The sequence below is a fragment of the Mesoplodon bidens genome (genome assembly GCF_964165515.1).
Source record: "Mesoplodon bidens genome assembly, chromosome: 12".
NCBI classification, from domain to species: domain Eukaryota; kingdom Metazoa; phylum Chordata; class Mammalia; order Artiodactyla; family Ziphiidae; genus Mesoplodon; species Mesoplodon bidens.
Window position 1 is genome coordinate 45,819,920 of NC_138168.1, and position 26,555 is coordinate 45,846,474.

Sequence of the window (26,555 nt, forward strand, 5' to 3'; positions counted from 1 at the left end):
CCTCAGAGGGGGATTCAGGTAACATTTGTCAAGAATCTGTTATGTGCCAAGCATCTCCACAAAATCTCAGGTAACCATCACAAGGATGAGTGTAATAAGTGTGATAAATAACTATATACTTGGAGCTGAGGAAACAACTCTGCTAAGTTAAGCTGTGCTTAGTCGAGGTCACTCCCTGAGTTTGCTCAGAGCTGGGATTTGAACATAGATCTCAGACTCTAAGTCTCATGTTCTTTTCGTAAAATAGTCTGCTGTTCCTTCATCAGATCACCTCAGAGGTGGAGTGCTGCCTACTGTCAGCCACACTGGGCCTGGACCAGAGTTTTCTTTGCCTTGCCAGTTTCCCTCTATTCTCTCAGAATGAAGCACAGAGGCAGGGTTGGACCATCCCGGCACTCAGAGGATGCTGCACAGCCACGGAGAGGACTCCTGAGGAAACAAGCTAATGGAGATGATGGGATACCACCTAACCTTTCTTCCAGACCCCACATCTCCTCTTTTGGTCTTTAGTACGTTGTGAATATGAGAAAACTGAATTGCTTTTCACAGCCTGTGACAAGCAGAACGTGGAATATACATAGTTTTATGTTCAATTTTGTTTCCTATAATAAACATTAAGCATAGCAGAAGAAAAAATGGACAAATGTATAAATTTATAGCAAGAGCTATCTTATGTTTGATTAATAACATAAGTACTATTAGAGGAAAATGGAAAAAAGCAAATTGCTTGAATTTTAGAGTTATATATAAACTCTCTGAGGCCACTGATGAATCATTAAGTGTCCTGAGAAGGCCCTAAAAGCCTTGGAAAAGCTGTTCCTTCTCTCTTGTTTTTTTTTCCCCCCCAACTATATCTGTAATGTTTTTCTTCTTTTTAAAATGAAGTATAGTTGATTTACAATATTAGTTTCAGGTGTACAGCATAGTGATTCAATATTTTTATAGGTTATACTCCATTTAAAGTTATTATAAGATATTGGCTATGTTCTCTGTGCTATCCAATATATCCTAGTAGCTTAATTATTTTATACATAATAGTTTGCACCTCTTCATGTCCTACCCTCTATTTTGCCCCTCCCCGCTTTCCTCTCCCCACTGGTAACCACTAGTTTGTTCTCTGTATCTGTCCTTCTGTCTTGTTAATGTGTAAATTTCACAAGGTCTTTTGTTTTTAACTATCTCATGTTTTATTTGTTAAAATATACTTTTGAATAATCTCAGAATTTAACTGTAGTATGGATACTTGCTTATCCCTCAACTCATTGTATTAATATCAAATTAAAGTTTGTGCAAGTTTGAGGAACCTAAATTTAGCTGATAAGGGTTCTATCGTGATTTTTATATCAACTAGAAAATAAATTTTATGATAGAGGATTAATAGAAATAGAAATCTTAATTTGAAGAATCTTCCTTTGTGAGGCTATACCTGGACATTGGCTTTTACCCCACATTTACCAGGTGGCTCTGGTGAGGGGAGAGAATTGTCCGATCCATTGAGAGTATATTTCTGCTAGTTTAACCTTATCTGTAAGTTCTGACACACCTCTTTGGAAAAGCCCTCACAGACACTAACTCCAAGGGTTACAGGGCACCAGGAGAAAAGGCCACTTTATGTATTCATGCTGTAGGGAAGAGTCTTGCGATCCAAAGCAAGTTTGAGGGCTGCACGTCTCTTATGTATTAGCTCCCAGATGCCCTGCCACTTCCCATTTTCCCCACTTTCTAGCCCCATTATCTGTATCTAGTTTTTTTCACCCCTCTACTTGTTGGCAGCTCACTTGTAATCAGAAAGTTTATATTCCCTCGTAACAAATTGGAGAAAAGCTCATTTAATGGTAGGTAGTGCCTACCATTTGGAGGCAAAATTGAAAACATGGACAACTGGTGTGCAGTTATGTAATCCAGCTGTGTCTGCATCCATGTCAAATTCAACTGATTTATTCTCAGAGTAACATGACCAGAACAACTGTAGCATTCAGTCTTCAGAGCATGGTTTAAGATTCTGTATGCCCAGTCCTCATAGCCATGCAAGGGTTTGTTTTAAACTATAAGTTTCTTTTAAACACATATAGTATTTTTTATTTCCCACATGTTTAATTAACATTTAGTTTATAAGAAGCTCCCACAAATATTCTCTCTCACTGGAGCCTCAGGGCCACCCTACGAGATGGGCAGGGTCAGTTTCCATTCAGCAGGAAAGGAACTGGACTTGGGGTTGTTAAGACAACTTGCTTAGGGTTGCAAGGCCGGGGCCTGGTGCAGCTGGGGCTTGAGCCTGGTCTTCTTAAGAGTGTGGCTTTGAAGTAAGATATTTAAATGCCTGCAAAAAAAAGTAGGACAGTAATTTAGGCGTTGAAGGGATTGTACAGGTCATTTAATTGCACTTTTCTTTTTTTTAAGTCTGGTAGAGGGACTAAGACACAGAAAGGTTAAGCTGCTTGCCAAAAGTCACATAGTTATAAAAGTGGCAGAACCTGGTGTAACATGCAAGAATATCCGTGGAAAATGAATGGAAGCTTATTGTAGCCTAAAGTGTAAATATGTATGTAGTAGAAACTGAATCATTAGAGGAGTGAAGTTGTCTCACCTTACATGACTCTAGTCAATTTATAGGGTTCATTTCCCAATCGGGAGGTTGCTTCCCCATTTTGACACAGTCTAGTTCTTCAAAGCTGCCAGTAACAGTTGTACTGGCTTTGTCATCTTTGGATATATTTAGAGCTCAGCGTTATGGTTATTGTGTGGCAGAGCCCTGAGAATGCAGGATTCATAGCAGAATCCATGTAAACCAAAGGTTACTGTATATTGGGCCAGGACTGGGCTGCTGAGCGGACCTCTCCTGTTGTGTTTATCTCTGTTCATTGTAAGGTTCTGACAGGAGAAGAGCCTTGGTGCCCATTACATGTCCTCAGCCCTGGGATGATGATTGCAGAGTTTTGGAAACATTTTAAAAATGATTTCCAGTGGAGTTGTATAATCTGAAGAGTTGCCCTATCTCAGTCTTCTTGGCACTGCAACCAAGTAAAAGAGGGAGAGTTGACATTTTAATTTTGTTTTTAGCCTGGACACTAAACACTAGAGGATAAGTACTAGGGGCTAAAGTTTCATTATTTCCTCCCTCCCTCCCTCCCTCCCTCCCTCTCTTCCTTCCTTCTTTTTGTTCTTGATTTGGTTTATTATTCTGATTATCGTTACTTTCACACTTATTAGCTATGCAGAATGCTCTGGTAGTTTGCAGAATAAAAAGTAATCACATTGCTTTTTCACCAAGATTTTCTAATTTAAGTAATTTTTGTCCTATTTTTCATTCAGAAATAGGCTTATAAAATTTCTTTGACACAAGAATATTTCTTCGTATAGTGTATTAATTTAAATATCAGAATTAACCATTAAGATTCCCTGTGTGCTGATTATATACACACGCACAACTCCTACATTTTTTCCCTATTATGTGGTCTGGAAATGTTTTGTTTGTTCACTTATTTTCATTTCATTCATTCATTCCCATCCCAATGAACTTCCAGAAAGAATATAAAGGTATTTCCTTCACACTTATATTTTCTGATTCAACTCTCACAGCAGCCTTTTATGAGGAAAGCAGTGCTAATACTGGTTTCTCTTACTAATAGATAAGAACCTTGACCATCAGAGAGGTTTTATTTTGCTCAAAGTTGCGCAGTCAGTGGCAGGGATGTTATTAGAATAGAATTAGAATGGGTTATTCCATTCTGTCACTGTTGTATTTTCCTTCACGTATGTGACTTCCTCTAATTACAACTCAGTTGTACAGATTCAGGTTGAGCAGATTCAAGCATTCAAGTGAATATCTGACAAATATTCACTGAGCACCTGTTGGGTGCCTCTAGGTGTGTGGGGATGCAGTGGTGAGAACAGACGTGATCTCTGCTCTCACGGAGCTCAATAAATAAGTAAGCACATAAATAAACAAGGTAGTTTTCACATAGTGATATTTTCTTTGAAGAAAATAAAATGAGATGGAAGGTGATGGTGGGACGGAACCTTAGTTTGTAAAGTCAGGGACAGCCTCTTTGAGGAGGTGCCAGTAGGTGCCTTCTCTCCCTGAAGGGCAGAACTAAGTATTTGGAAGTTGGCAAAAATGATACAGCTTCCTGTTGCCCTCAGGAAGCCTGTGACATGGAATTTCTCTAGTTTCCATCTTTAAGGCCCGCCAACAGTTGATGAATTTTTTTATTCAACTTATTTTTATCTGATATATTCAAATCTGCATGTTAGAAATTTAAAATTCTTGCATAGGACCCAAGCGTTGCTTTTTCTCCAGATACTTCATTCATGACTTATAACTTCTGATAATACACTACAGTTTCTCAGTTCTCATGTGATTATTACAGGAGTGAATAGACATCCTCTCTCCATCGCTTTATCCCCACTTTTTTTTCAGATTTTTTTCAATGGTGTCTATGCTTTTCTTGCTTTTCTAACCTTGCATTTATTTCCCTGCAGATCTCAACATCTGCTGAAATTTGACTACTCAGGTTAGTGAAAATTTGCCCATTTATCAGTTTTGTGCCTTAGGCAGTATTCACCAGCATTCTCCTACTTGAGATGAATAAGGATCTTTACTTCTCTGGCCACTTGTGTGTGACTAATTAATGGCAAAGTTAAATATCTGTGGAACATATTCATCAAAAAAAAGCTAGCTGGGTTGTTTTTGTGTTTTTTGGAATTTTTTTCTTTCGAATTGTAATACACTAGCATAGGAACATGATAGGAAGACATTACGTAATTAATACATAAGAAATCTAGAAAACTGATTATTTACAAATAAACTAAAACAGAGCTGCTGCTTTTAGTAAGGTAGAGTAAGTTTGTCATGTGTTCCAAATTATATTTATTTAGCCAAAAATAAGTATTTACAAATAATTCAACAATAGTTTTTAGAAGTGATGCATGGTTTATTCAGGCATGAAAATTATCCCTAGAATGTAGGCCCCAAACTGCTAAAAGATTTAAAATTTGTGGGGGAGAACGAAATCCACAAACATTTAAGAATATCTGATTTTAACTTAAGTTGAAAAGCAGCAGTAGTGTACTTTTGTTAGGCCCTTATCCTGTATAATGTATTCAATGTAAGTATGGGAAAGGCTGGTGAAAACTGTGGATTTATCTACAAAATACACTGGGGAGTTTTGTGTGGGGAGTGTCCTAACACCTCAGGAAATGATAAAGAAGAACCAGGTAAGGTAGATTAGACAAGGGTAGGGACAGAGCCTCCTCTCCATTGCTCCATCCCCAGCACCGAGCATGTGCCTGGCACACAAATACTTTTTTACCAGTTTGAGGCTGAGCTCTAGGTTGGTTGAATTGCTGGAATAGGATGTCTACTAATTTCCCTACTCGTGACTACTTTTCATTCTAATAATACTTTATGTTCTTCAAATTCTTTTTTCTTTGATCCTCAATATTCAACCGCTGGAGGTGAGAACAATTTTATCTCCATTTTTTAGGGAGAGGAGTTAGTTGCTTTTGAGACTTTCTCTGGCCACATACAAATAGTTAGTGACATGGTGTGGTTTAAAGGTTAAATAATAGAAGTAAAAGTATGCTTATCTAGACTAGTGTCAATGTGGAGTAATTTAAAGATACGGAAATGGGTGGCTCGAGGTACATAGTCAGCCCTGCTGAGGTGAAACAACACCTCTTAGGCCTTGTACCATCTTCCAAGCTGCTTCCAGGAGAATGGGATGCCTAGGTGACCACAGCCCAATAAGTAGCCTAACGGATGACCCACGCCCTTGACCCATGTACACATCAGTGCAATTTAAAATGTTGCCATATGTTGATTATTTAATTTATGAAGCATTATAATAGCCTCAACGTACATCCGGTATCCCTGTTCCTACTTAACTGTATCTGCTTCTGTGAATACATTTTTTCCTTTTATGTTTCTTTCTCCTCGGGAGCTGTCTCAGGGACTTCTCGCGATTCCCTGCCAGTGTCTCCTGGCTCCTGTTCTTCAGCTCTCGGGGCTGCCCTGGATCCTGGAGTAGGGGTTGCCCAGTCCTAGGGTTCCCGTCCTACCTCTTCCCTGTGAGGTGCTTTCTAAGTTCTGTTTCACCTTCACAGCCACCCTGTCACACATCTAGAGCAGTGTGTCAGACCCAGTGCCTCCTTTTCTCTCCTGAAACAAAATTCCTAGGTCATGAAACCTACCTGTATACATAATTTTTTAAAAAATCAGTAATGCCCCACTTGTAACACAAGGAGAAATAAAAAGTAATTCTTGAATAAAATAATGCATATTTTAAAAGGTAATGCTTTGGATACATGTGACAACATAGAGGAACCTTGAAGACATTATGCTAAATGAAATAAGTCAGGTACAAAGTCTATGATTCCACTTAGATGAGATACCTAGAGGAGTCGAATTCATAGAGACGAAAGTAGAATGGGGGCTGCCAGGGACTTGGAGAAGGGGGGAAAATGGGGAGGTTATTATTTAATGGGTACAGAGTTTCAGTTTGAGAAAGTGAAAACGTTCTGGAGATGGATCGTGGTGATGGTTGCCCAAGGAGGTGAATACTTAATGCCAATGACTGTACACACTCAAAACTGGTTTAAATGGTAAATGTTATATGATATAAATGTTGTTAAAATAAAAAACAATAATTGGAAAAAAGGTAATGCTTGGGCACAACTTTATCAGAAAGATAAAAATAGCCTCCACAGATTTCTGAAACACCCCCAAGGGAGTGGTACTGCCACTGTTGTGAACCAGTGTGCAGTATTGGTTTGAAACTAAGAAACTGATGCCCAAGATCTTAGACTCAGTAAGGAGTGGAGCTCATAATTTGACTCCAAAGACTTCTTTCTTCCTACTATGCCTAGGCCTTCCAACTCTCAGTCCACAAAAGTGTTCTCTCTGCCATGCCAGCTGCCTTAATCCAGACCACTCAGGCTTTGTACTTTCCTATCTGTCCTAAAGGGGTGTGGTCCTTTTCTTCCTGAACACTAAAATCACAAGTCAGGACTGAACATGTTTAAAATAATGTTAATCACCAACACCCCCAAACTCTGAAATAGTCTTATTTTTAAGAAAAGGGTAAAAAATCGGGGTAGACAATCTCAGAAGTATGTGAAAGCAACAGCAGTGGAAGGAAAACTTTTCTGGACCTAATCCTAACAATTGGTTTTTTTTTTTTTGGACGAGCCCCGCAACATGCGGGATCTTATTTCCCCAACTAGGGATCGAACCCATGCACCCTGCAGTGGAAGCTCAAAGTCCTAACCATTGGACTGCCAGGGAATTCCCTAATCCTAACAATTTTTAATCTTCATTCAGATAAAAATTTTTTTAAATTTTATGTGATACTAGGGAGAGAGTCGGCAATTAGATAACTCTTAGAATTAATAGAAAAGACACTCACTGTGGTGTGCTTACGAAGACTAGAGGAGAAAGGAGGCCAGGTGGCTTTTGGTAAAAGGGTTCTCTAGCCAGCACCACTAATCTGAGGGAATCTTAGTGAGGAGAGGGTAGAAGAAGGTAGAATTTTCATGGAAGGATCGATCTTTTTTCACTTTAGAATTAAGGGCAAAATTAAGCTGAATAAGAACTAATAGTGCTCTTATTTCTCTCAATAATTAGATCTACGTTAAACAAATTAAAATATCAGTAAAACAACAGTCTACACATCTTTCTGTGTTCAAGAAGAAATAGAACCAATTATGATAATTTACAAAATATTTGGCTTATTAGCATTATAGCCAGGGTCATTAAGTAAAGTTATAAAATTACCCAGGAATCCTAGTGATTTAAATAATACTTTCTGAAATTATCCCTTTCTATTTTAAGATAAAGTCTATCTTAAACTTCTAAAATTTAACCTTATTGAACTAGCCTTTTGTTGGGTGCATTTGTTCATTTTGGACTACTTTTCCAAATTCATGCAATTCAACTAATGACTGCAGACTCCATAACCCACACCTATCTATTTGCATATACATTTAGCTGATAGGTGATTTTATCACCAGATAAATCCAGGAGTAAGTTTAAAAGAGCATATCCCCCCCACCTTTTTTTTTTTTTTTTTTTTTGCGGTATGCGGGCCTCTCACTGTTGTGGCCTCTCCCGTTGCGGAGCACAGGCTCCGGACGCGCAGGCTCAGCGGCCACGGCTCACGGGCCCAGCCGCTCCGCGGCATATGGGATCCTCCCAGACCAGGGCACGAACCCGTATCCCCTGCATCGGCAGGCGGACTCTCAACCACTGCGCCACCAGGGAGGCCCCCCCCCACCTTTTTTTAAACAAATGCAAACATAGAAACACATGATGCCTCAGAAGAGCATTAATCACAACCAGGAGTCCACATCTTCGGAAACCTTTCTATCACCGTGTATCTTCAAAGTACTCTACTAAAGCGTTAGGCGGTCATGCCATGGACCATGGCTGAGACCTCCCGAGCCATCTTGACCAGAGTAGAGGCAGTCTACCTCCTTCACAGATGGGCACTGTCTTAACAATTCACAGTCCACTGTGTTCATCCAAACTATCCAGGAACCAAGGGTCTGAGAGAGTGGTGACCCTGGTGTGCCAAGAATGAGACTTCAAGAAAGAAACTATTCAGCATCATATTTGGGTTTTTTTGTTTGTTTTTTTGCGGTACGCGGGCTTCTCACTGTTGTGGCCTCTCCCGTTGCGGAGCACAGGCTCCGGACACGCAGGCTCAGCGGCCATGGTTCACGGGCCCAGCCGCTCCGCGGCATGTGGGATCTTCCCGGACCGGGGCACGAACCCGTGTCCCCTGCATCGGCAGGCGGACTCTCAACCACTGTGCCACCAGGGAAGCCCTCAGCATCATATTTGGATTTAGGTGGAATGAATAAAAATTTTTAAAAAATGGATTAAACATTTTCATTGTTCTGGAAGGACTAGAATAATTTTTGATAATTTGAGAAATATCTGACACAGAAATTATTGTCAGGGTCACTAAATAATTTCAAGTTACCTAAAAATCCTAGTGACATTTTTTATTTTAAGATGAAGTTCATCTTAACTTCTGTAATTCAGGATTATTTGAACTGGTATCTGAATCCAAATTGGTTTTGACAGACAATTCCTCTAGAACATGTTGCCAAATCTTGATCTGATCTAAATCATGCTATGTTAAGGATGGACTTTTCTTTTTTAATCTAAGGAAAATTATTTTTCAAAAAAACAGAAAAATAATAAAGGGTTTAAAGAATTTTTAGAGTTAGAAAATGTTTTCAAAATCAGACCAAGGTTTTCCAAACCATTAGCTATCTTCCTTCCTTCTGAACTCTTTTTCTACCCCTTGGTGGCTGTTAAATAATTTTCCTGGAAACTCTTCCCTCTTTTTTTCTCAGTCCTGACATTTATCTGTCTTAACAGTGCCATGTGTGAATACTTGCACTATGGAAACCCATCTTAATGAAATGGAAAGACTGGCCGTTTAAAAAAACAAACAGAACCAACTACCCATGCCTCCTAGAGTCCTGCCAGGCCAAAGGTCTGCCCTCCACTGTGTCAGCCGCTGAGCAGGCAGGTGGTACCCGCACCATGGGTTTAGTCATGTCAAATATCTTACTAGTAAAGAGACGGTGGGCTGCCTAAGACGTTAGTCCTTAAAAATGTTGGCAGGCAAGGAAATTCTGCATTTTCACTTCAAGTACATCTTGGAGCTGTTTTATTTCAAAGCACAGTTTATCAAATTTAACAAGTTAAAATGATGTTTTGAGGCTGACCTAATCAATGACTGTCTTAATGGCTATAGAGTCCTATTTCAATATTATATGATATAAAGGGCTTAATTTTATGTACCCATATCTATGGACTTAGTTTCCTGCTATCTTTAGTCACCTCACTGGGCTCGCTGGCATACACTGCCCATGTAAAACTTCCTCAGGGAATGAATGCCCTTACTTCCTTTTCTTAGCAAAAACAGAGATAGAGAAAACACAGTTGTTTGAAAAAGAAAGAAAAAAACAAATCAAACCCTCATTCCATTCAGAAGATTTCTGTTCATCTTTCTTTGAAGTCAAAGGGTAATATAAAGTTTTGATTTGCAACAAAATCTGAGATTATCCATTAACCACTCTAGCAGGCCTTCTACTGCCTTTCAAACGTACATCTAATTTTTAAAGGGACCAGGCTCTTTTCTTTGTGTTTACCTTTCAAAAAGTATATTTAAGTAGAATGGTCTTTTAGAGTCACGGAGTAGCTTTTCAGATGTTGAAAGGATATATTCTTAGAAATTAAACTGCATGCAAATGAGAGGCAACAAGCTGAAACTGCTAATCTCAGGAGTGAACAGCAAGTGAGCAGAAGTGCTCTGAATGCAGCATCTCTGTTGGGAAGTAGGAAGCTGCAGAAATCATTCTGAATTCCACAACCCCTGAAAATATTATGTAGCATTTACTATCCCATTTTTGAATATACTGTGTAAATGTAGATGATACAGGTCCCCTGTCCCCGCCAAGAGTTTATTCTCTTAGACACAAAAGGAGTGCACGTGACTACCTGTTGCCCACCTTCTTTTCAGCTTGATGGTGTGATCTGAAGAGGAGGGCAGAGGATGAGGGAATCAAATGCTCACAGACAAGGACAGATGATGACTGCTGTCTGGAATCTGTTACTCTCCCAAAGGGCGTAGTAACTGCAACAACAGTGGATGATAAATATTGTCATTTTGGTTTTTTTCCTCAGTCCTGCAAAGGCAGTTGTAGTTTCATTAGTCCCATAGCCTGCAGTGCTCTATTGGGCCTGGTTTTACTCAGCTTTCCTGGCCTTCCTAAAATACTGCCTTTGTTAGCACTTGGTACTTGAGTCAGTCAGCTGTTCCCACAAGTCCACTGTCAGAAATAAAGTTATCTTTGTTTTACGTCTCCTGTAGTTTCCCTTCTTTCTTAACTACTATACCCCCAAAGATGTATAGTTTAAATTGTATATACCAAAGTTTTATCATGTTTTTATGTAATAAGTTACATAAAAGATATTAAACAAAAACCACCCATCCCCTTAAAAAGTTGTGTGTGTGGAAGGACAGTGAGGCTAATGGCCGTCATGGCATGGCCAAATAACACAATCTTAGAAAACAGTACTATAAGTAATTATTAGACTTTTTTTTTTTTTTTTTTTTGACTGCACCGTGCAGCTTGTGGGATCTTAGTTCCCTGACCAGGGATTGAACCCGGGCCCTCAGCAGTGAAAGTGCTGAGTCCTAACCACTGGACCGCCAGGGAATTCCCTAATTATTGGATCTTTTGGACCAGTGACCTCCTTGTTTTGCAGATGTGTAGCATCACTGGATTTCAGGGGCTTCCGTAAAGAAAGTGAGTTGGGATTCCCTTCTGTTGGGCCATCTTCTGTTGTGAAACCATTTGTCAAGGAGAAGCTTGAGTTTCTAATGCACTTACGTCAGCTGTATTGGACCTGGTTTTGTACTGTGGCCACCCCAAACTGAGCTTCCTTCATGGTTGACTCTCTGACAGCCAGAGGACTCAGCCTGGGATCTCAGTGGAAGAACACTATCTGATGTCTCCAAACGTCTGGCACTGAGGCTCCCTGTAGGGAAGAGGTAGAGAGGGGAGAAGCCAGGGCCAGGCCGATCCAGCAGGAGGGTCACTTTCTTAGGCTGCTGCCCTCGACCTCTCAGAAACGGCTCTGCCTCTGGGCCTAGTGAGGGGGGAGGAACTTCTCTCTTCAGTTGGCTGGTCAGAAACATGTCATCTATAGAGAGAGGCTAAATCACCATTTATTTGAAGTGGGGATGGTTAGGAGGAAAGGGGGTAAACTGTGAGCTAGTGTGTCTTTCTTTCACCCGTGGATAAAGAATGAGCAGATATTATGGGATTTAAGTTCTTGGTTATTTTTGGATAACAAAACAATAAATAGGGTTTCACACAATCTAAAAATGGCTTCTGTGGTTAGCGAAAGTTGTTTGAATGATGGAAAGTGTTTCAGGAGCAGGCAGCGTTCAAGCTGTCAGTCAGCAAGGCTCTGGTAATCCCTGAGAGGTGTGCAGCCCTGGAGTAAACAAATGTTTAGAATAGAAACAAAAGACTCATTCCCTAAAGGCACTTACACATTTGCATAAAGTCCACTTTAAACCACTGCCGTACAAAATCGCGTTATCCCCTGTGTAGATAGTGGCTTCTAATATAAGCTCTGCATCGGTTTAAATAAGTTAGGTTAAATACGGAAACATCTGTTCAACATTTTCATGTCCCTTTCCATGTGACTGTTTATTGGAAATAATCAGTTTTGCCCAGCGTTCATGCCTTCTGCTAAACTAAAATGTGTGCCAGTCTCCAGAGGACAGAGAGATGGGCAGGGATTCGTAGAATAGTTCGTGGCAGTCAGGGGAGGCCCAGGCTGCAAGTAGAACACGCCAGCTTTCCTGGGTACTACTCCCTCTCCAAGAAAGGCTCTCTAGGACCCAGAGATGCAGCATCCCCAGATTCCATTCTCCAATCACCCAGATTCCCTTACTTCCTGACAAAAATCCAAAAAACCAAAAACAAAATAAACCTCAACTTTATTTTGCAAATTTTGGCTGAGGGTGGGGAAGGAGGTATTAGAAGCTGTAGTCCTTGCTTTACTTAAACAATGACAACAGTAATAAAAGTCAATGAAATAATACCCCTTATAGCTGAAGAAGTAAGTTTCCACTTAAGTGTAATTTGAATTTACCAAATTTACCTTATTTCAAGAGACCCAGAACATTTCACCTCATTATTTCTTTTAAGGATTACAAAGTGTAGAGCAGGGGAAAAAATAAACCACTAATAAAGGATAATAGCAATTTGGCAGGCAGGTGTTCTCAGTTTCATCAAAAGAATGACTAGCATATTCAGTCTTATTTGAATACTAAAGAATGTCTTAAAAAGTTATTCTAGATCCTTTGGGTGTTTCCTAAAGTGGATTAATACATCAGACTCTGGATTCAAATTCCAAATAAAGCTGATGAATACACATAATTATTATCTCCCCTGCCTTAGATTAGGTTATTCATTTTCTTCAGAATTGAGCTGGAATCCATCTCTGATAAGGACTTGGAGGAATTAGCCAGTTTGAGGTCACTTTTATCAATAGCTGTTTTATCTTTGTGACCACAAGTGAATTTCTTAGACCAGCACTGTTCAATAGAAATATAATGCAAGCCACATATGTAATTTTAAATTTTCTAGTAGCCATATTTTTAAAAGTTAAAAAAAACAAATGAAATTAGTTTCATAATATATTTTATTTAGCCAATATAGCCAAAATATTATTCTAACATGGAATCAGTATTTTTAAATTATTGAGATATTTTGTGGGTTTTTTTCCCCACTAAGTTTTCTCAAATTTTTTTGTGTGTGTTTTACACTTAAAGCACATCTCAGTTCAAACTAGCCACATTTCAAGTGCTGGATAGCCCACACGTGGCTAGCACCTACTGTACTGGACAGCACAGTGTTGACATGGTGAGGCTCGGCAGCAAAGTAGGGAGGCTTTATCAGTCAAACCAGGAGTTTGAGCTTTACCCTGAAGGCTGTGGGGTCATAGCAGAGCAGTGTTATTTTTAATTTTGAACTTAATCAGGTGGTCTCAGAGAATGCAGGTTAGAGATTCAGGAGTTGGGGGCTGTAGCATGAAGCATGTTAAAGGCTGTTATAGGGGTCCAGGTGAGGAGTGATAACCCAGACTCAATCACTGGGCGGGACACGGACCAAAGGAAGAGTGTCTGAGAGATTTAGGAGGTAAAATCATCAGAACTGGGTGGTGACTGCTAGATCTGAAGGGAGGGAGGGGGCAATCTAGGATGGTTGTCTAGTTTCTAAACCTGGGTAGCTGGGCCAGCAGTCGTGGTGGTAACTGAAACGGAGGGAGGCAGGCTGTGAGGGGGTGAGTGCGGCAGGGTACCAGCTGGGCCATCGCGCTTTCCGGCAAGTTTGCTTTGCAGGCTTTCAGAATTCAGGCCAGCGTTTGGTATAGGGGACAGTGAGTCTGATTGTTTGAAACAACTGTTTGTTATAATAGCTCAGTGATTTCAGAGAAAGCAGTGGGAGTACAGACATGCTTTTTCTCCTTGCTGTGAGCACAGATAGGTGATCACCGAGAAAGTGGAAGCGCTGAGCAAGAGGTGGAAAGCGTGGAACTTAGGGGCCATGGGAGCAAAGCTTGTGTTGAACAGTGGGTGCTGAGCCGCAGGTTTTGTCACCCATTATAACACCTGCTAGTCACACTCCTTTTAAAACATTGTTGGGTTGTAGATTTGCAGTCACTATTCTAAGTAGACTGTAAATTGAGGGAAAAGGTCCTTTAAAAAAAAGGCTAAAATTAATATCACTATTAACTGTGTGTCAGGCACTAAGTTCTTTACAGAGATATTTAATCCTCACAAGCACCCTCTTGAAGTACTGTTGCTGTCTCCAATTTACAGACAAGGAGACTGAGGCCCTAGAGGTTAACAACTTACCCAAGGTCACAAGGCTAGCAAGGAATGGAACCAGGACTTAAATGCAAACATTCTCTCTCCAGGACTTTCTTCTTTCTGTTAAACTGACTCTATTTTTATCTGTTCAAATGCCACACAAATAGGCAAACCCTCAGGCAGAGAACCTTATGCTTTTATCCTGTAAGCTCCAGTATAACCTATTTCAGTTTGGTTCAGGTCCTCCTAGAAGAGATGAAACTCCAGAATTGAGCCTTAAACTGCCTTTCAGGGGAGTAGATGATGGCTGGATCCTCGGGTGACCTTGTGAGGACAAGGTGGCACGGTGTGTTCAAAGGTCTCTTCCTTTAGCTCATGGCCCAGTGGTAACTTATAAAGGGTGTGCTGGTTACTTTTTATTAAAAATGTTTTTTAAACCCTCTTATAAAAATTCTTATTTCATTTATAAACAAGCTAAACCATGTTAGCTTTTCTTCATGTGTTCTCATGAAAAATTTTATAAATTTTTTTTACAGAGCAAATTTTATAAGTATTTGAATTTGGAAGGGGATGAGAGTCCATAACATGGTAGAGACACAAAGGCATTTGTACAAAGCTTCAAAACTTGTCCAGTTTTCCTACCATATTTAGTGTGGCTTCTTTCTCTTTGGTCTACAGATGAAATATGTGAATGAAAGGTTTCAAGATGAGAAAAATAAAGAGGTGGTTCTCATGTGCATCGGCATCACTTCAGGGGTTGGACGGCTGCTCTTCGGCCGGATCGCAGATTATGTGCCTGGTGTGAAGAAAGTTTATCTACAGGTACTTTCTTTTTTTTTTTTTTTTTTAATAGAGCTTTTTTTTTAAATGAATTTATTTATTTTTGGCTGTGTTGGGTCTTCGTTTCTGTGCGAGGGTTTTCTCTAGTTGCGGTGAGCGGGGGCCACTCTTCATCGCGGTGCACAGGCCTCTCACTGTCGCAGCCTCTCTTGTTGCGGAGCACAGGCTCCAGACGCGCAGGCTCAGTAACTGTGGTGCATGGGCTTAGTTGCTCCGCAGCATGTGGGATTTTCCCAGACCAGGGCTCGAACCCGTGTGCCCTGCATCGGCAGGCGGATTCTCAACCACTGGGCCACCAGGGAAGCCCCTACAGGTACTTTCTTAATAAGCCTTTTTTCCTCCAGCAAATTTATCCTTATCACGTAATGGCTCATTATATGTACTTATTTGCTTAAATTCTTCTGTAAAAATGAGAAATATTTTCTAGAACCTAACTTTTACAAGCAGTTTTTCAAGGGCAAAATCAGTTATGAGTTTTGGGTTTTCAACATGAGAAATTGGCGAACAAACAACAATCTTTGTCTTGTCATGGAACTCCACCAAACCAAAATGGTGTTTGCCCATTGTTTTTTCTAAGAATGCTTTATTTTTGGCATAGTTCTCATAGTCACATGCCTTTTGCAATACTCTGTGAAATTCAGGGGTGCGCGCGTCTTCTGAGTTTCTTTACTGCAGATCGCCTCCTGGCTATTGTGGGGTGTGCTATTCCAAGATCACGTCGACACTTATTTGACAAGTATTTAAGTGACTCCTCCGTGCCAGACGCTGTGCGAAACGCTACAGATGAAATATGGTCTGTGTGCTCAGTAGTTAATGGTCTCCTGGGAAGAAAGATAAAGCAGTGCTGCAGCACAGTGGAATAATGGTATGCTAGATGGGTGCCATAGAAACATAGGCGCAAAGCATCTAAATCACTAGAGGAGGTCTGAGCAGACTTCCTGGGCTGGCGGAGTGTTAAGAGGTGAGTAATAGTTAAATAGATAAGGAAGACGGAAAAGGGTGTTTGTCGCAAGCAGAGGAAGCCACATGGGCAAAGAGATGTTAGGTCTGGGAAACAATGTTTGAACGGACTAAAGAGAGAATAGTAGATTGATTGGCTGAGGGATAGGCAGGAGTCAAGTTGGGAACGGCCTTTATGAGCACAGAAGAGGCCGAAGTCTATCCTGAAATCTACCAGGAGCCATTAAGGATTTTAAGCAAGGGAGTGACATGGCATGAGTTGTATTTTATAAAGCTTAACCTAGTGACTGTGAAGGGTGGAATACAGAGGAGGAAGGGCAAGAGTTCAGACAGTCACAAAAGGCCACATATCGTGTGGTTCCCTTTATATGAAGTGTCCAGAATAGGCAGATCCAGAGACAGAGAGTGCAGCTTAGTGGTTGCCAGCGGCTGGGGGAAGGAGGGTACGGGAAGTGACTCTTCCTGGATATGGGGTTTCTTTTGGGGTGATGTAAATATCCTAAAACTAGGCAGTAGTGATGGTTGTACAATCTTGTTGTTAAACTAAAACCCGCGGTGAATTGTGCACTTTAAATGGGTGGGTGAATTCTTTGGTATGTGGATTTATATTTCAATAAAGCTATTATTATTATTTTTTTTAAAAGCGGAGGCACAGAGACTAGTTGGAGAATATTGAAATAGTCTAGGCAGGAGGAAGCAGGGCAGAGATGTTGGGATCGAACCGGGAGGAAAACAGGGATACGGGAAGTGAGAATTCAGTGGAGCCACCTAAGCTGGGTCTGAGATTTGTGGCTCAGGTAACAGTGGAAGGTTTTGCTATTTTATCAAGATCAGTAATTCAGTAGAACAGAGTAAGATGATGAGTTTGTTTTTGCCATGTTAAGTTTGTAGTGCTTGTGGGAAAGCCAAGTTGACTTTGGAGCTTGTGGGAGAGCGTGGCTAAGAGACCTATGGGACTTCGGCATTCGTGGGCTTGTATGGGGTGAGTAGAGCGTGTGCAGGGGACACCGAAAGGGAGTGGCCAGCCTGGTAGGAAAAAAGCGAGGCACATAGTGTTTCCAGGGGCAGGAGTGGTCAGCAGTGTCAGTAACTAGTGAGAGGGCAGGCACGTTAAAGAGTAATAGGTTTTCACTGGATTTAGCAACAGGGGAGTTTCAGTGGAGTGGCAGGTGCAAAAGACTGATCATGATCAGCTGATGAAATGGAAATACAGGCAACTTTGTCAAGGGCTTGGCTGTGGAAGGAAGGTAAAGGAGAGACAAAAGGGGGGCTTGGGACTGGGGATTGAGCACGTCCATTCACTGTAGAGAGGAGGGGCAGTATCTGAGCAGGGCCTTGAAGGAAAGGTAGAACTTGGGCGAAGGACATGGTTGGAAAAGACATTTATTACAGATGAATTGCCTTTAATTGATTTGAAGTAATAACCATCACCATTTACTGAGCACTTCCATGTGCCACACGATGAACTGAATGCTGTACGTACATTATCTTCTTTCCTCCTTGCCCAGCCCTTTGAGGAAGGTACCGTCGCTGTTTCCACTTACGGATGCCAACACGGAAGAACAGAGAAGCGACCTCACTGTGGGTGTTTGTGTATAGGGCCAGGCAGAGAGCCGCAGGAAGGTCTGATCACACAGCTAGAAGGAAGTGCAGACAGCTGGTAGAGTGCTACTTTTTAAAATATTCACTGTGTTAGGATCATTCCCCCTTTTATTAATACTCAACTGCGGATATCCCTGTCGAACACTTAGCAGAACATTGTCTTGTTCTCAAGTATCAAGGGAGCCCTCTAATGGAAATTGGTTGTATTACAGACTTTTGGCTTCCTTTCATTTATTAAAATAAAAAAGGAGTGCCCATTGTGCCCCAGGCACCAGCCCAGACCCTGGTGGGGGTGATACAAACAATACAGACGTGGTCCCTGAGTTCCTGGAGCAAGACTTGAGGCAGGAGAAAGCTGGGAGTGAATGGGAACTCAAGAAGACAGGGAGAGCGGCCTGGGAGGAGGTTGGGAAGAGCAGAGCGTGGGAAGAGGAGGGCCCAGATTAAACAGGGCCTTGAACCCCTGATGCAGACATTTTACTTGAGGCGCAGTAGGTCTTTGTTGGGGAATGACGTGATTTTACATTTTAAGGTCGCCGTGTTCGCTCTGTGTATGGAGACTGTATTACTGGGAGGGAAGCAGGAATGCTGGAGGGAGGGAGACGAGTTAGGAAGCCAATACAGTGTCCCCGGTAGAGGCAATGGGGGCCCAGACTAAGGTGCTATGATGGATGGAGTCATGGTATGTTTTATACATCAGCACTTTACTCCGGAACAACTATAACTTTAGAAAGTTTCCCCCTACAGGCAGGGCAGTTGGGTCACTTACAACATATTGGGGGCACATATGTTAGTGTTTTATGTGATTTATGAAAGAAAATATAGCCTTTCCTAGCTTGTCCCCTGTTTGGTCTGCAGTTACACGGCAGTGCGTTAAGAATCAGTAATTTCGTTTTGGATGAAAGGTTAGTCACAGCCTGGCTTCTTTTAGGTCGCATCTGATTTTTTTCATCCAAATGTGGGGCAGTGTGTGTAGCACCTGGTAGTACGGGCTGAGTCACAGGCAAGAGGACTGCAGTCCGGCCCGAGGAGGCCCCTGGAGGAGAAAGGCGGCCTTCAGTGTGTCCTGTGCCGCTGGGAGCCACAGACAGCACAGGGGCCAACGCAGGCCTACCCCACGCAGGCGGCTGGGCTCACCACCCTGCTCTCCCCCTCCTTTTTCCTGGCTTCCCTGCCCCAACTCCCAAACATTCAGTGTGGGCTTTGATTCTTGGCTCTTTCTTCTCTGCTGCGACCAACTCCAGCTCTGCCTGTTTGCTTATTCTTCCTTCTCTCCCTCTCTGCCTGCCTGGCTGTCCGCCCTTTGGCGGCCTTTAAGGGTTGGAATGCTTCTGCTGCTTATCTTCCTCTCCTGCCTTTCGTTGGTGCTGTGTTTTCTCAGACATGCCTGCTCCCTGCTTTCGTCTGTTACAGCTCAGCCTGGTGGGGCCACGGCAGTTCCCCTCCCTCTCTGTCCCCATCACACGGGTTCTGAGTAGCCTCCGGGCCCAGAACACACTTCACAGCCTCCCACGTGTTCTACTTTTGGGGCACAGTCATCTTGGGTTTGGGAGGCTGCAGAATAGAAAAGCACAGGCTCTGGAGTGTGATATGACTTGTCTCTAGATCCGGCAGAGGACTGTGTGAGGACTCATGGTGACAGCTTGCTTGCTTGCTTGGTTATTTATATAAGTTTATTTATTTTATTTTATTTATTTTTGGCTGTTGGGTCTTCGTTGCTGTACACAGGCTTTCTCTGGTTGCGAGCTGGGGCTACTCTTCGTTGCGGTGCGCGGGCTTCTCATTGCAGTGGCTTCTCTTGTTGCGGAGCACGGGCTCTAGGCACACGGGCTTCAGTAGTTGTGGCTCGCGGGCTCAGTAAGTGTGGCTCGTGGACTCAGTAGGTGTGGCTCACAGGCTCTAGAGCTCAGGCTCGGTAGTTGTGGTGCACAGGCTTAGTTGCTCCGCGGCATGTGGGATCTTCTCGGACCAGGGCTCGAACCCGTATCCCCTGTGCAGGCAGGCAGATTCTTAACCACTGTGCCACCAGGGAAGTCCTGGTGACAGCTTATTTAAAGTGCCGGCCCAGAGTGGATCATTAATAGATCCTTGCTTTTATTGTTTTAGTATTCTATTAAATACTGAGGCAGATCCTGGTTTGGAACAGGTATCAAGAAGGAGACCTTGGTTATCCTGATTTGGGGATCTTTGCTTATAGGTAACAGAGTTTAGGAATATATCTTACACTTCTGCTTAAGAGTTCTGAATTTAAACTTCCATCAGGGTCCTGGGTTCCAGGTATTTTCAGCCTAACAATTCTAAATGCCGAGCAAAGAGATGACCGAACTGCATTATATAGAATAATGATGGTTAAAGAAAATCTTTGCAAGGGTTCCTGGAGTACTTTCTTAGGAGAGGAAAGGCTGTGTCCTGGTATCTTCTCAGCCGTCTTTCTTAACTTCACAGACCTGTCTTTCTAGTCACCATTAAATTACTGCAGATTTGTGTGTTTAATATGTAACTGTTGTAAAAGTGTGAAAGTTTTTTTCAAAGGTTTGGAAGTTGTAACTCTAATGACAGAATCAAAAACTTTGGGTTTAGATCACTTTCCCATCGTGTCAGATTTCTCTGTGCCGTGGACATACTGAAGTGTGGACGTCATATCCATGTATGTAAAGCAGGCAAACCCAAACAACATGTGTGTACACAGAAAAGGCCTAGGAGGCTCACCAAATTGTTGAGCGGTTATTCCTGACGAGGACAGTGGGAATGGGTTGAGGGTGGGAGGGGGTTGAAGGGAGACTTTCATATATTACTTTATATATTTTTCTAAGGTTTGAAAATTTCCAAGAATGTATTCATGAGTTACTTTTGAAATCCAGACACTTTTTTTGTAATTTAGAAAAATTAATCACTTTTGGATCCAACTTCCTGTGTAAGCTTCCTCTTCTGGTTGAAGTAGAATGAACTGATCAGCGTTGTCCAGTTTTCTTTTTTTTGTTGTTGCTGTTGTTGTTGCTTTTTGTTCCCTTTTAGCATTTTATGTTTTCCTGAAGATACATTGGGATAAAGGTACATGCTTTACCAAACATAAGCTGTTTCCCAAATGGTATCCAAATATTTAGTAGTTCCCCGGCCTGAATAAGGAATCAGATGATGATTCTCTGTTCTCGCCTGGGCTGTGGCACTGGGGCCAGTTCCCCCTCCAGGCAGAAATGGTGGTATTCACGTGCCATGGGGAAAGTCGAACAGACTCCCTGTGAAGCACTTCCAGAGAACTGTGTGCTTTAGAAGAAGCCAGCCACTTGGCTGTGCCCTAAACACTTCCCTTTAGTGTGATGGACCTGCAGATCTCTGCTGCCAACTACTGGGTTCCTAGCCAGAGGCTCTGAAAGTCTGGAAACTTTATAGTGAATAAATTTATAGGAACAACCCTTGATTCTAACTGTGGCCAATTGTGCGCCTGCCTCTGAAAGTGCCTTCTGCTATTCAGGTGCAGCTCATTTTTCCTCTTCAGTCATATACTTAGATTCCTGAGCAAAACTTGCCCTCACAGTTCTCTAAAAATGCTCTCTTTGTGACAGAAATGGGAACGGTAATAGCAAAAAAAAAAACAAACCATTTTTTTTGATTGTTTGTTCTTAGGTACATAAACTAACTTAAGCGGGGGGTTATTCTTCTAGAGCCTGTTAAATTATGACAGAAGATATTTCCTTGTATGGTTTTAAGAAACAAAAACAAGGAAGACATCTCAACAGGCAATGCCTTATTAAATGGCAGTGCCAGAGCCTAGAAGAGGATTAGGAACCTTTGAATCTCTTATTTAAATCTAACTAGAGCTACTGCGTTTGGGGCGGAAAAAAAGATTGTATGTGATACTAAATTTATTCACCTTTCAAACTGGGGCCTAGTATCTACAGATCAGTAGATGTTTGGGGAAGTGATGAACCTCCTACACGCAGTGTGCTAAACCTTGGCCTGTGCTCCTTGTGGCTCAAATGTCCCTGCATGTGGGGAATATGTATGTCCTCACCAGCTTGGCCTGCTTACCTCCTAATTTAGCTACATTTGGGGTAGTTACATCTGCTGAGAAAGAGCAGTGTTTCTCACTACTATAGCTACAAATAAGGCAGAAGTAGCTAGGTATTTTCTGAGAAATGCTAAAGAATAAATGTGTAAATTTCTATAAATTCAATTCTTAAAGAAAAACCAAGAAATTTTACTTTTAAATAACAACTAATAATTTTTATTTAACAATTGTTATTAAAATTTAACAGTTTTAAATATTTGAAAAAGAATATAAATTAACATAATTTGAATTGAGAAAAGGAGAACTTGCAGTCAGATAAAGTATTAAGAAGTAATATGCTCAAAATATATAATAATAAATTTGAAGCTCTTACATGATTTCTTTTTTTAAAAACTCCATTATGTGTCTATACACTAGCAATCCTTTTTAAAATTAATTAATTAATTAATTTTTGGCTGTGTTGTGTCTTCGTTGCTGCTCACAGGCTTTCTCTAGTTGCGGCGAGTGGGGGCTACTCTTTGTTGCGGTGCGCAGGCTTATTGCGGTGGCTTCTCTTGTTGCAGAGCATGGCCTCTAGGCGGGTGGGCTGCAGTAGTTGTGGCCTGCAGGCTCAGTAGTTGTGGCTCATGGGCTCTAGAGTGCAGGCTCGGTAGTTGTGGCACATGGGCTTAGTTGCTCCGCGGCATGTGGGATCTTCCTGGACCAAGGCTCGAACCCATGTCTCCTGCATTGGCAGGTGGATTCTTAACCACTGCGCCACCAGGGAAGCCCCTCTTATATGATTTCTTACAAAACTGACCAAAGAACAAAAATTTGAAGGGGCCAAAAATGGATAGAAAGGTCAGGATAACTACCATAAGTGCCTCGGTCTCATGTTACATAAATTGGTCCAAGAAAACATTTGTTTATTGAGCAAAAATGACTTTGTGCTAAGCTTTCAACAGTCACTCTGGTTGTCTTACCTTGGAAGAGATTTGTTCTGAACAAAATAGTAAAAGAATAGGAAGCACATTGAAAGCTTACCTAGTAGAATTACAGTTGTGTGGTTGGGAATATTTGGTATGTGGCTTTACCAGTTAAACCCATTCCATCTGGCCCCGTGATGTCCTAACATTTTACTCCAGGTTCTCTGGAATTTGTAATGATAGATACATTTCTAAGATTCAAGTATTTATCTCCTTTTGTGTTTGTAGATAGAGTAAAATGTATCTAATTAATAATATTAGGATTTGTCTTTATTAGTTTTTCAATAAAAATAACTCAAATCTTTACTTACTTGCTAGTTTCAACCCACTTTCTACATCCTGATTTATCTTTAAATCTCTTTTTGTGTAGATGGGCAGCATCAGGGAGTCTTTATCAAGGTCACAGAGAGCTAGAACCTGGTCTGTCCCTCTGAGCCTTATTAGTTCTTTCCAATCTATAGGCTGCAAACCCAGTAATTACCCACCACTAAGAAATTATGCTTACGCTTTGAGGGAAATTGGATTGGAGAAAAAGATGTTTAAGTAGAACATAAAAAATCAGAATGTGGGGCTTCCCTGGTGGCGCAGTGGTTGAGGGTCCGCCTGCCGATGCAGGGGACGTGGGTTCGTGCCCCAGTCCGGGAAGATCCCATATGCCATGGAGCGGCTGGGCCCGTGAGCCATGGCCGCTGGGCCTGCGTGTCCGGAGCCTGTGCTCCACAACGGGAGAAGCCACAACAGTCGGAGGCCCGCGTACCGCAAAAAAAAAAAAAAAATCAGAATGTGGAGATTATGTTCTTTAGAAAATGTGAAGTGCCAGACTTATTTTTCAAATAGCCAACTCAGAGTCCTAAACTAATTATAATTCTACCATAAAGCTATATTTTAATAATGAAGAAGAAAAATTGATTCAGCTATATAATATGATGTTGTCAAAAAGCAACCAACTTGGAGTTTAAAACCTTTTTCAAGAGTATGTTTCTTATTGTGGGGTTAGTGGACAACTTGTGTCAAAGTCACCCGGGGAGCTTGTGAAAATCACTGTTCCCAGATCCCTGTTCCTCAGGTGATCTTGATGTGCACTAAGGTTGTGAGGGGCTTCCCTGAGGCGTGCAACCAAGCTTGGTATGCCGTAGATGTGCCTAGTGGGTCCTGGGAAAAACAGAGCAGGTGAAGACGGTGATCCAGATGGCGGCTTTATGTGGCCTCTCCCTTCCTTCCCAGCCCCACTGTCATCGGAGGGTACCCTCTAGAAGTTGTTCCATCATTCCCCGCTACCTACTGCCCAGGCAGACCATGGGTTCCAGGCTGGCTCCATCCAGGGTTACTAAACCTCCCAGCATCATTCTCTTCATCTGTAAAACGGGGAAAACATTAGTACCCATCTCATAAAATTGTTATGAGAATCACGATCTAAAGTCCTTAGAAAAATGCCTGGCATTTCATAAACATTAAATAAATAATAGTTGCTATTATATGAATACTTTTTTTAAAAAGCTGATTCTTTTTAAAGCACTCCTTCCACTAATGAGTGAATGATCCAATTTTAATTAGTTCTTTGCCTAAAAAAGCTACTGAATTGGCCACTCCTTCCTTTTTTGTACCCACCATACTTTGAATATACAACTACAGCAACATCTAGAACACTTCATGTGCATTTATTTATTTACATGGTCATGTCCCCACAACCCAAGGGTAGGAACCAGGTGTTATTCACATAGCACCGTACACAGAACATAGCAAGTAGCTACCAAATGGCAGGGAAAATCAAGTGTTTGATTCTATTAATTACTCTAATGCTAAAATGAAAGTGTTCAGTGGTGCAAAATATTTCTCAGCCTTAACGCTGGGGTGCTTAAATAGGGTATATATCTATGACTTAGCATCAAAAGACATAATGTTTGAAAATATTCTTTGGCAATAATAGTCATTGATTTACACTGTAAATAAAACTGGATTATATAAATTAGTTCTTAGGATGTTATAGCAGAATGTGTTCACTGTTTTCACTGCATATTATGCATCATATATTTCCTCTGACAGTCAAAATTTAATTGGAATTTGAATAATCAAAATTCAGTACACATTTATAGAAAATCAAATCATAGTTACTTATTTTAATCTCTCTCACTTGATCTACCTATGCTCACCATGTCTGGAATACTAGCAGGCACTGTATTCTAAATTGATTATTTAAATATCTAAAACTTACATCTCTGTATTCTCCAAACTGGAAGCTCTGTGATGTGAAGGATGGATGGATCTGGCTGGCATATTTTCATTATGCAGAGGACTAATACCAGTAAAGTGCATATAATTTCAAGGGTAAAATTTTTAAATCATGTTTGATGAGTGAATTTGAGCTGATATTCAAAGAACAAATATGTATTGAGCACTGACCAGGTACAAGATCCTTAAACCTTATAATATGTAGTTCAAAGATGACTTTCGTACAGATTCTGATCTCAAAGAGCTTTCAGCCTGGAAAGAAAAGTAAGTATATAAAAATCCTTACTTTTGGACTTCCCTGGTGGCGCAGTGGTTAAAAATCCGCCTGCCGGGCTTCCCTGGTGGCGCAGTGGTTGAGAATCTGCCTGCTAATGCAGGGGACACGGGTTCGAGCCCTGGTCTGGGAGGATCCCACATGCCGTGGAGCAACTAGGCCCGTGAGCCACGACTACTGAGCCTGCGCGTCTGGAGCCTGTGCTCTGCAACAAGAGGCCACGATAGTGAGAGGCCCGCGCACCGCGATGAAGAGTGGCCCCCGCTTGCCACAACTAGAGAAAGCCCTCGCACAGAAACGAAGACGCAACACAGCAAAAATAAATAAATAAATTAATTAAAAAAAAAAAAAAATCCGCCTGCCAATGCAGGGGACACGGTTTCCAGCCCTGGTCCGGGAAGATCCCACATGCCATGGAGCAACTGAGCCCGTGCACCACAACTACTGAGCCTGCACTCTAGAGCCCATGAGCCACAACTACTGAGCCTGCATGCCACAACTACTGAAGCCCGTGTGCCTAGAGCCCGTGCTCTGCAACAAAAGAAACCACTGCATGAGAAGCCTGCGCTCCGCAATGAAGAGTAGTCCCCGCTTGCTGCAACTAGAGAAAGCCCGTGCAGCAGTGAAGACCCAATGCAGCCAAAAATAAAATAAATAAAAATAAATAAATTTATTTTTTAAAAATCCTTACTTTCTTCTTGTCCCTTAATGGAAATACTGAGAAAGTGCTGGGGGAACTTGGGAGAGATGATTATGGGAGTTGATTATGTATATAAAATCAAGGCGAACTGGGCTGAGGAGGCGACTGACCAGTAACCACTTAAAAGTCCTAAGCCTGTTGCTCAGTAATCGTTACGTTCACTTTTCCCGAGAGCAGAGTTGACATTGTGGTGTCTGTCCTAGGTCCTGTCCTTTTTCTTCATTGGTCTGATGTCCATGATGATTCCCCTGTGCAGCGTCTTTGGGGCCCTCATTGCTGTCTGTCTCATCATGGGTCTCTTCGATGGATGCTTCATTTGCATTATGGCCCCCATTGCCTTTGAGTTAGTTGGTGCCCAGGATGTCTCACAAGCAATTGGATTTCTACTCGGATTCATGTCTATACCCATGACTGTGGGCCCACCCATTGCAGGTAAATTATATTAATTCATAGCATTTTCTACTGTAGGTCCTAAGTCTCACTTATATGTTAAATATATTACGATTTATTGGTTTCTGGTGTCTTGCTTTGTATGTGCCTTATCTATAACATTTTTAATAAGACC

The 26,555-nt window shown here is 41.6% G+C and overlaps 1 protein-coding gene across 1 annotated transcript in view; it reads left to right on the forward strand.

Annotated features, from left to right (window-relative positions):
- SLC16A10 (solute carrier family 16 member 10) overlaps nucleotides 1–26,555 on the forward strand; it is a 141,049-nt gene that overhangs the window by 111,103 nt on the left and 3,391 nt on the right. The window contains exons 4-5 of the mRNA XM_081251242.1: nucleotides 15,090–15,233; nucleotides 26,194–26,422. Coding sequence (XP_081107368.1) covers nucleotides 15,090–15,233; nucleotides 26,194–26,422 — 373 coding nt within the window. The remainder of the gene's footprint in view (nucleotides 1–15,089; nucleotides 15,234–26,193; nucleotides 26,423–26,555) is intronic.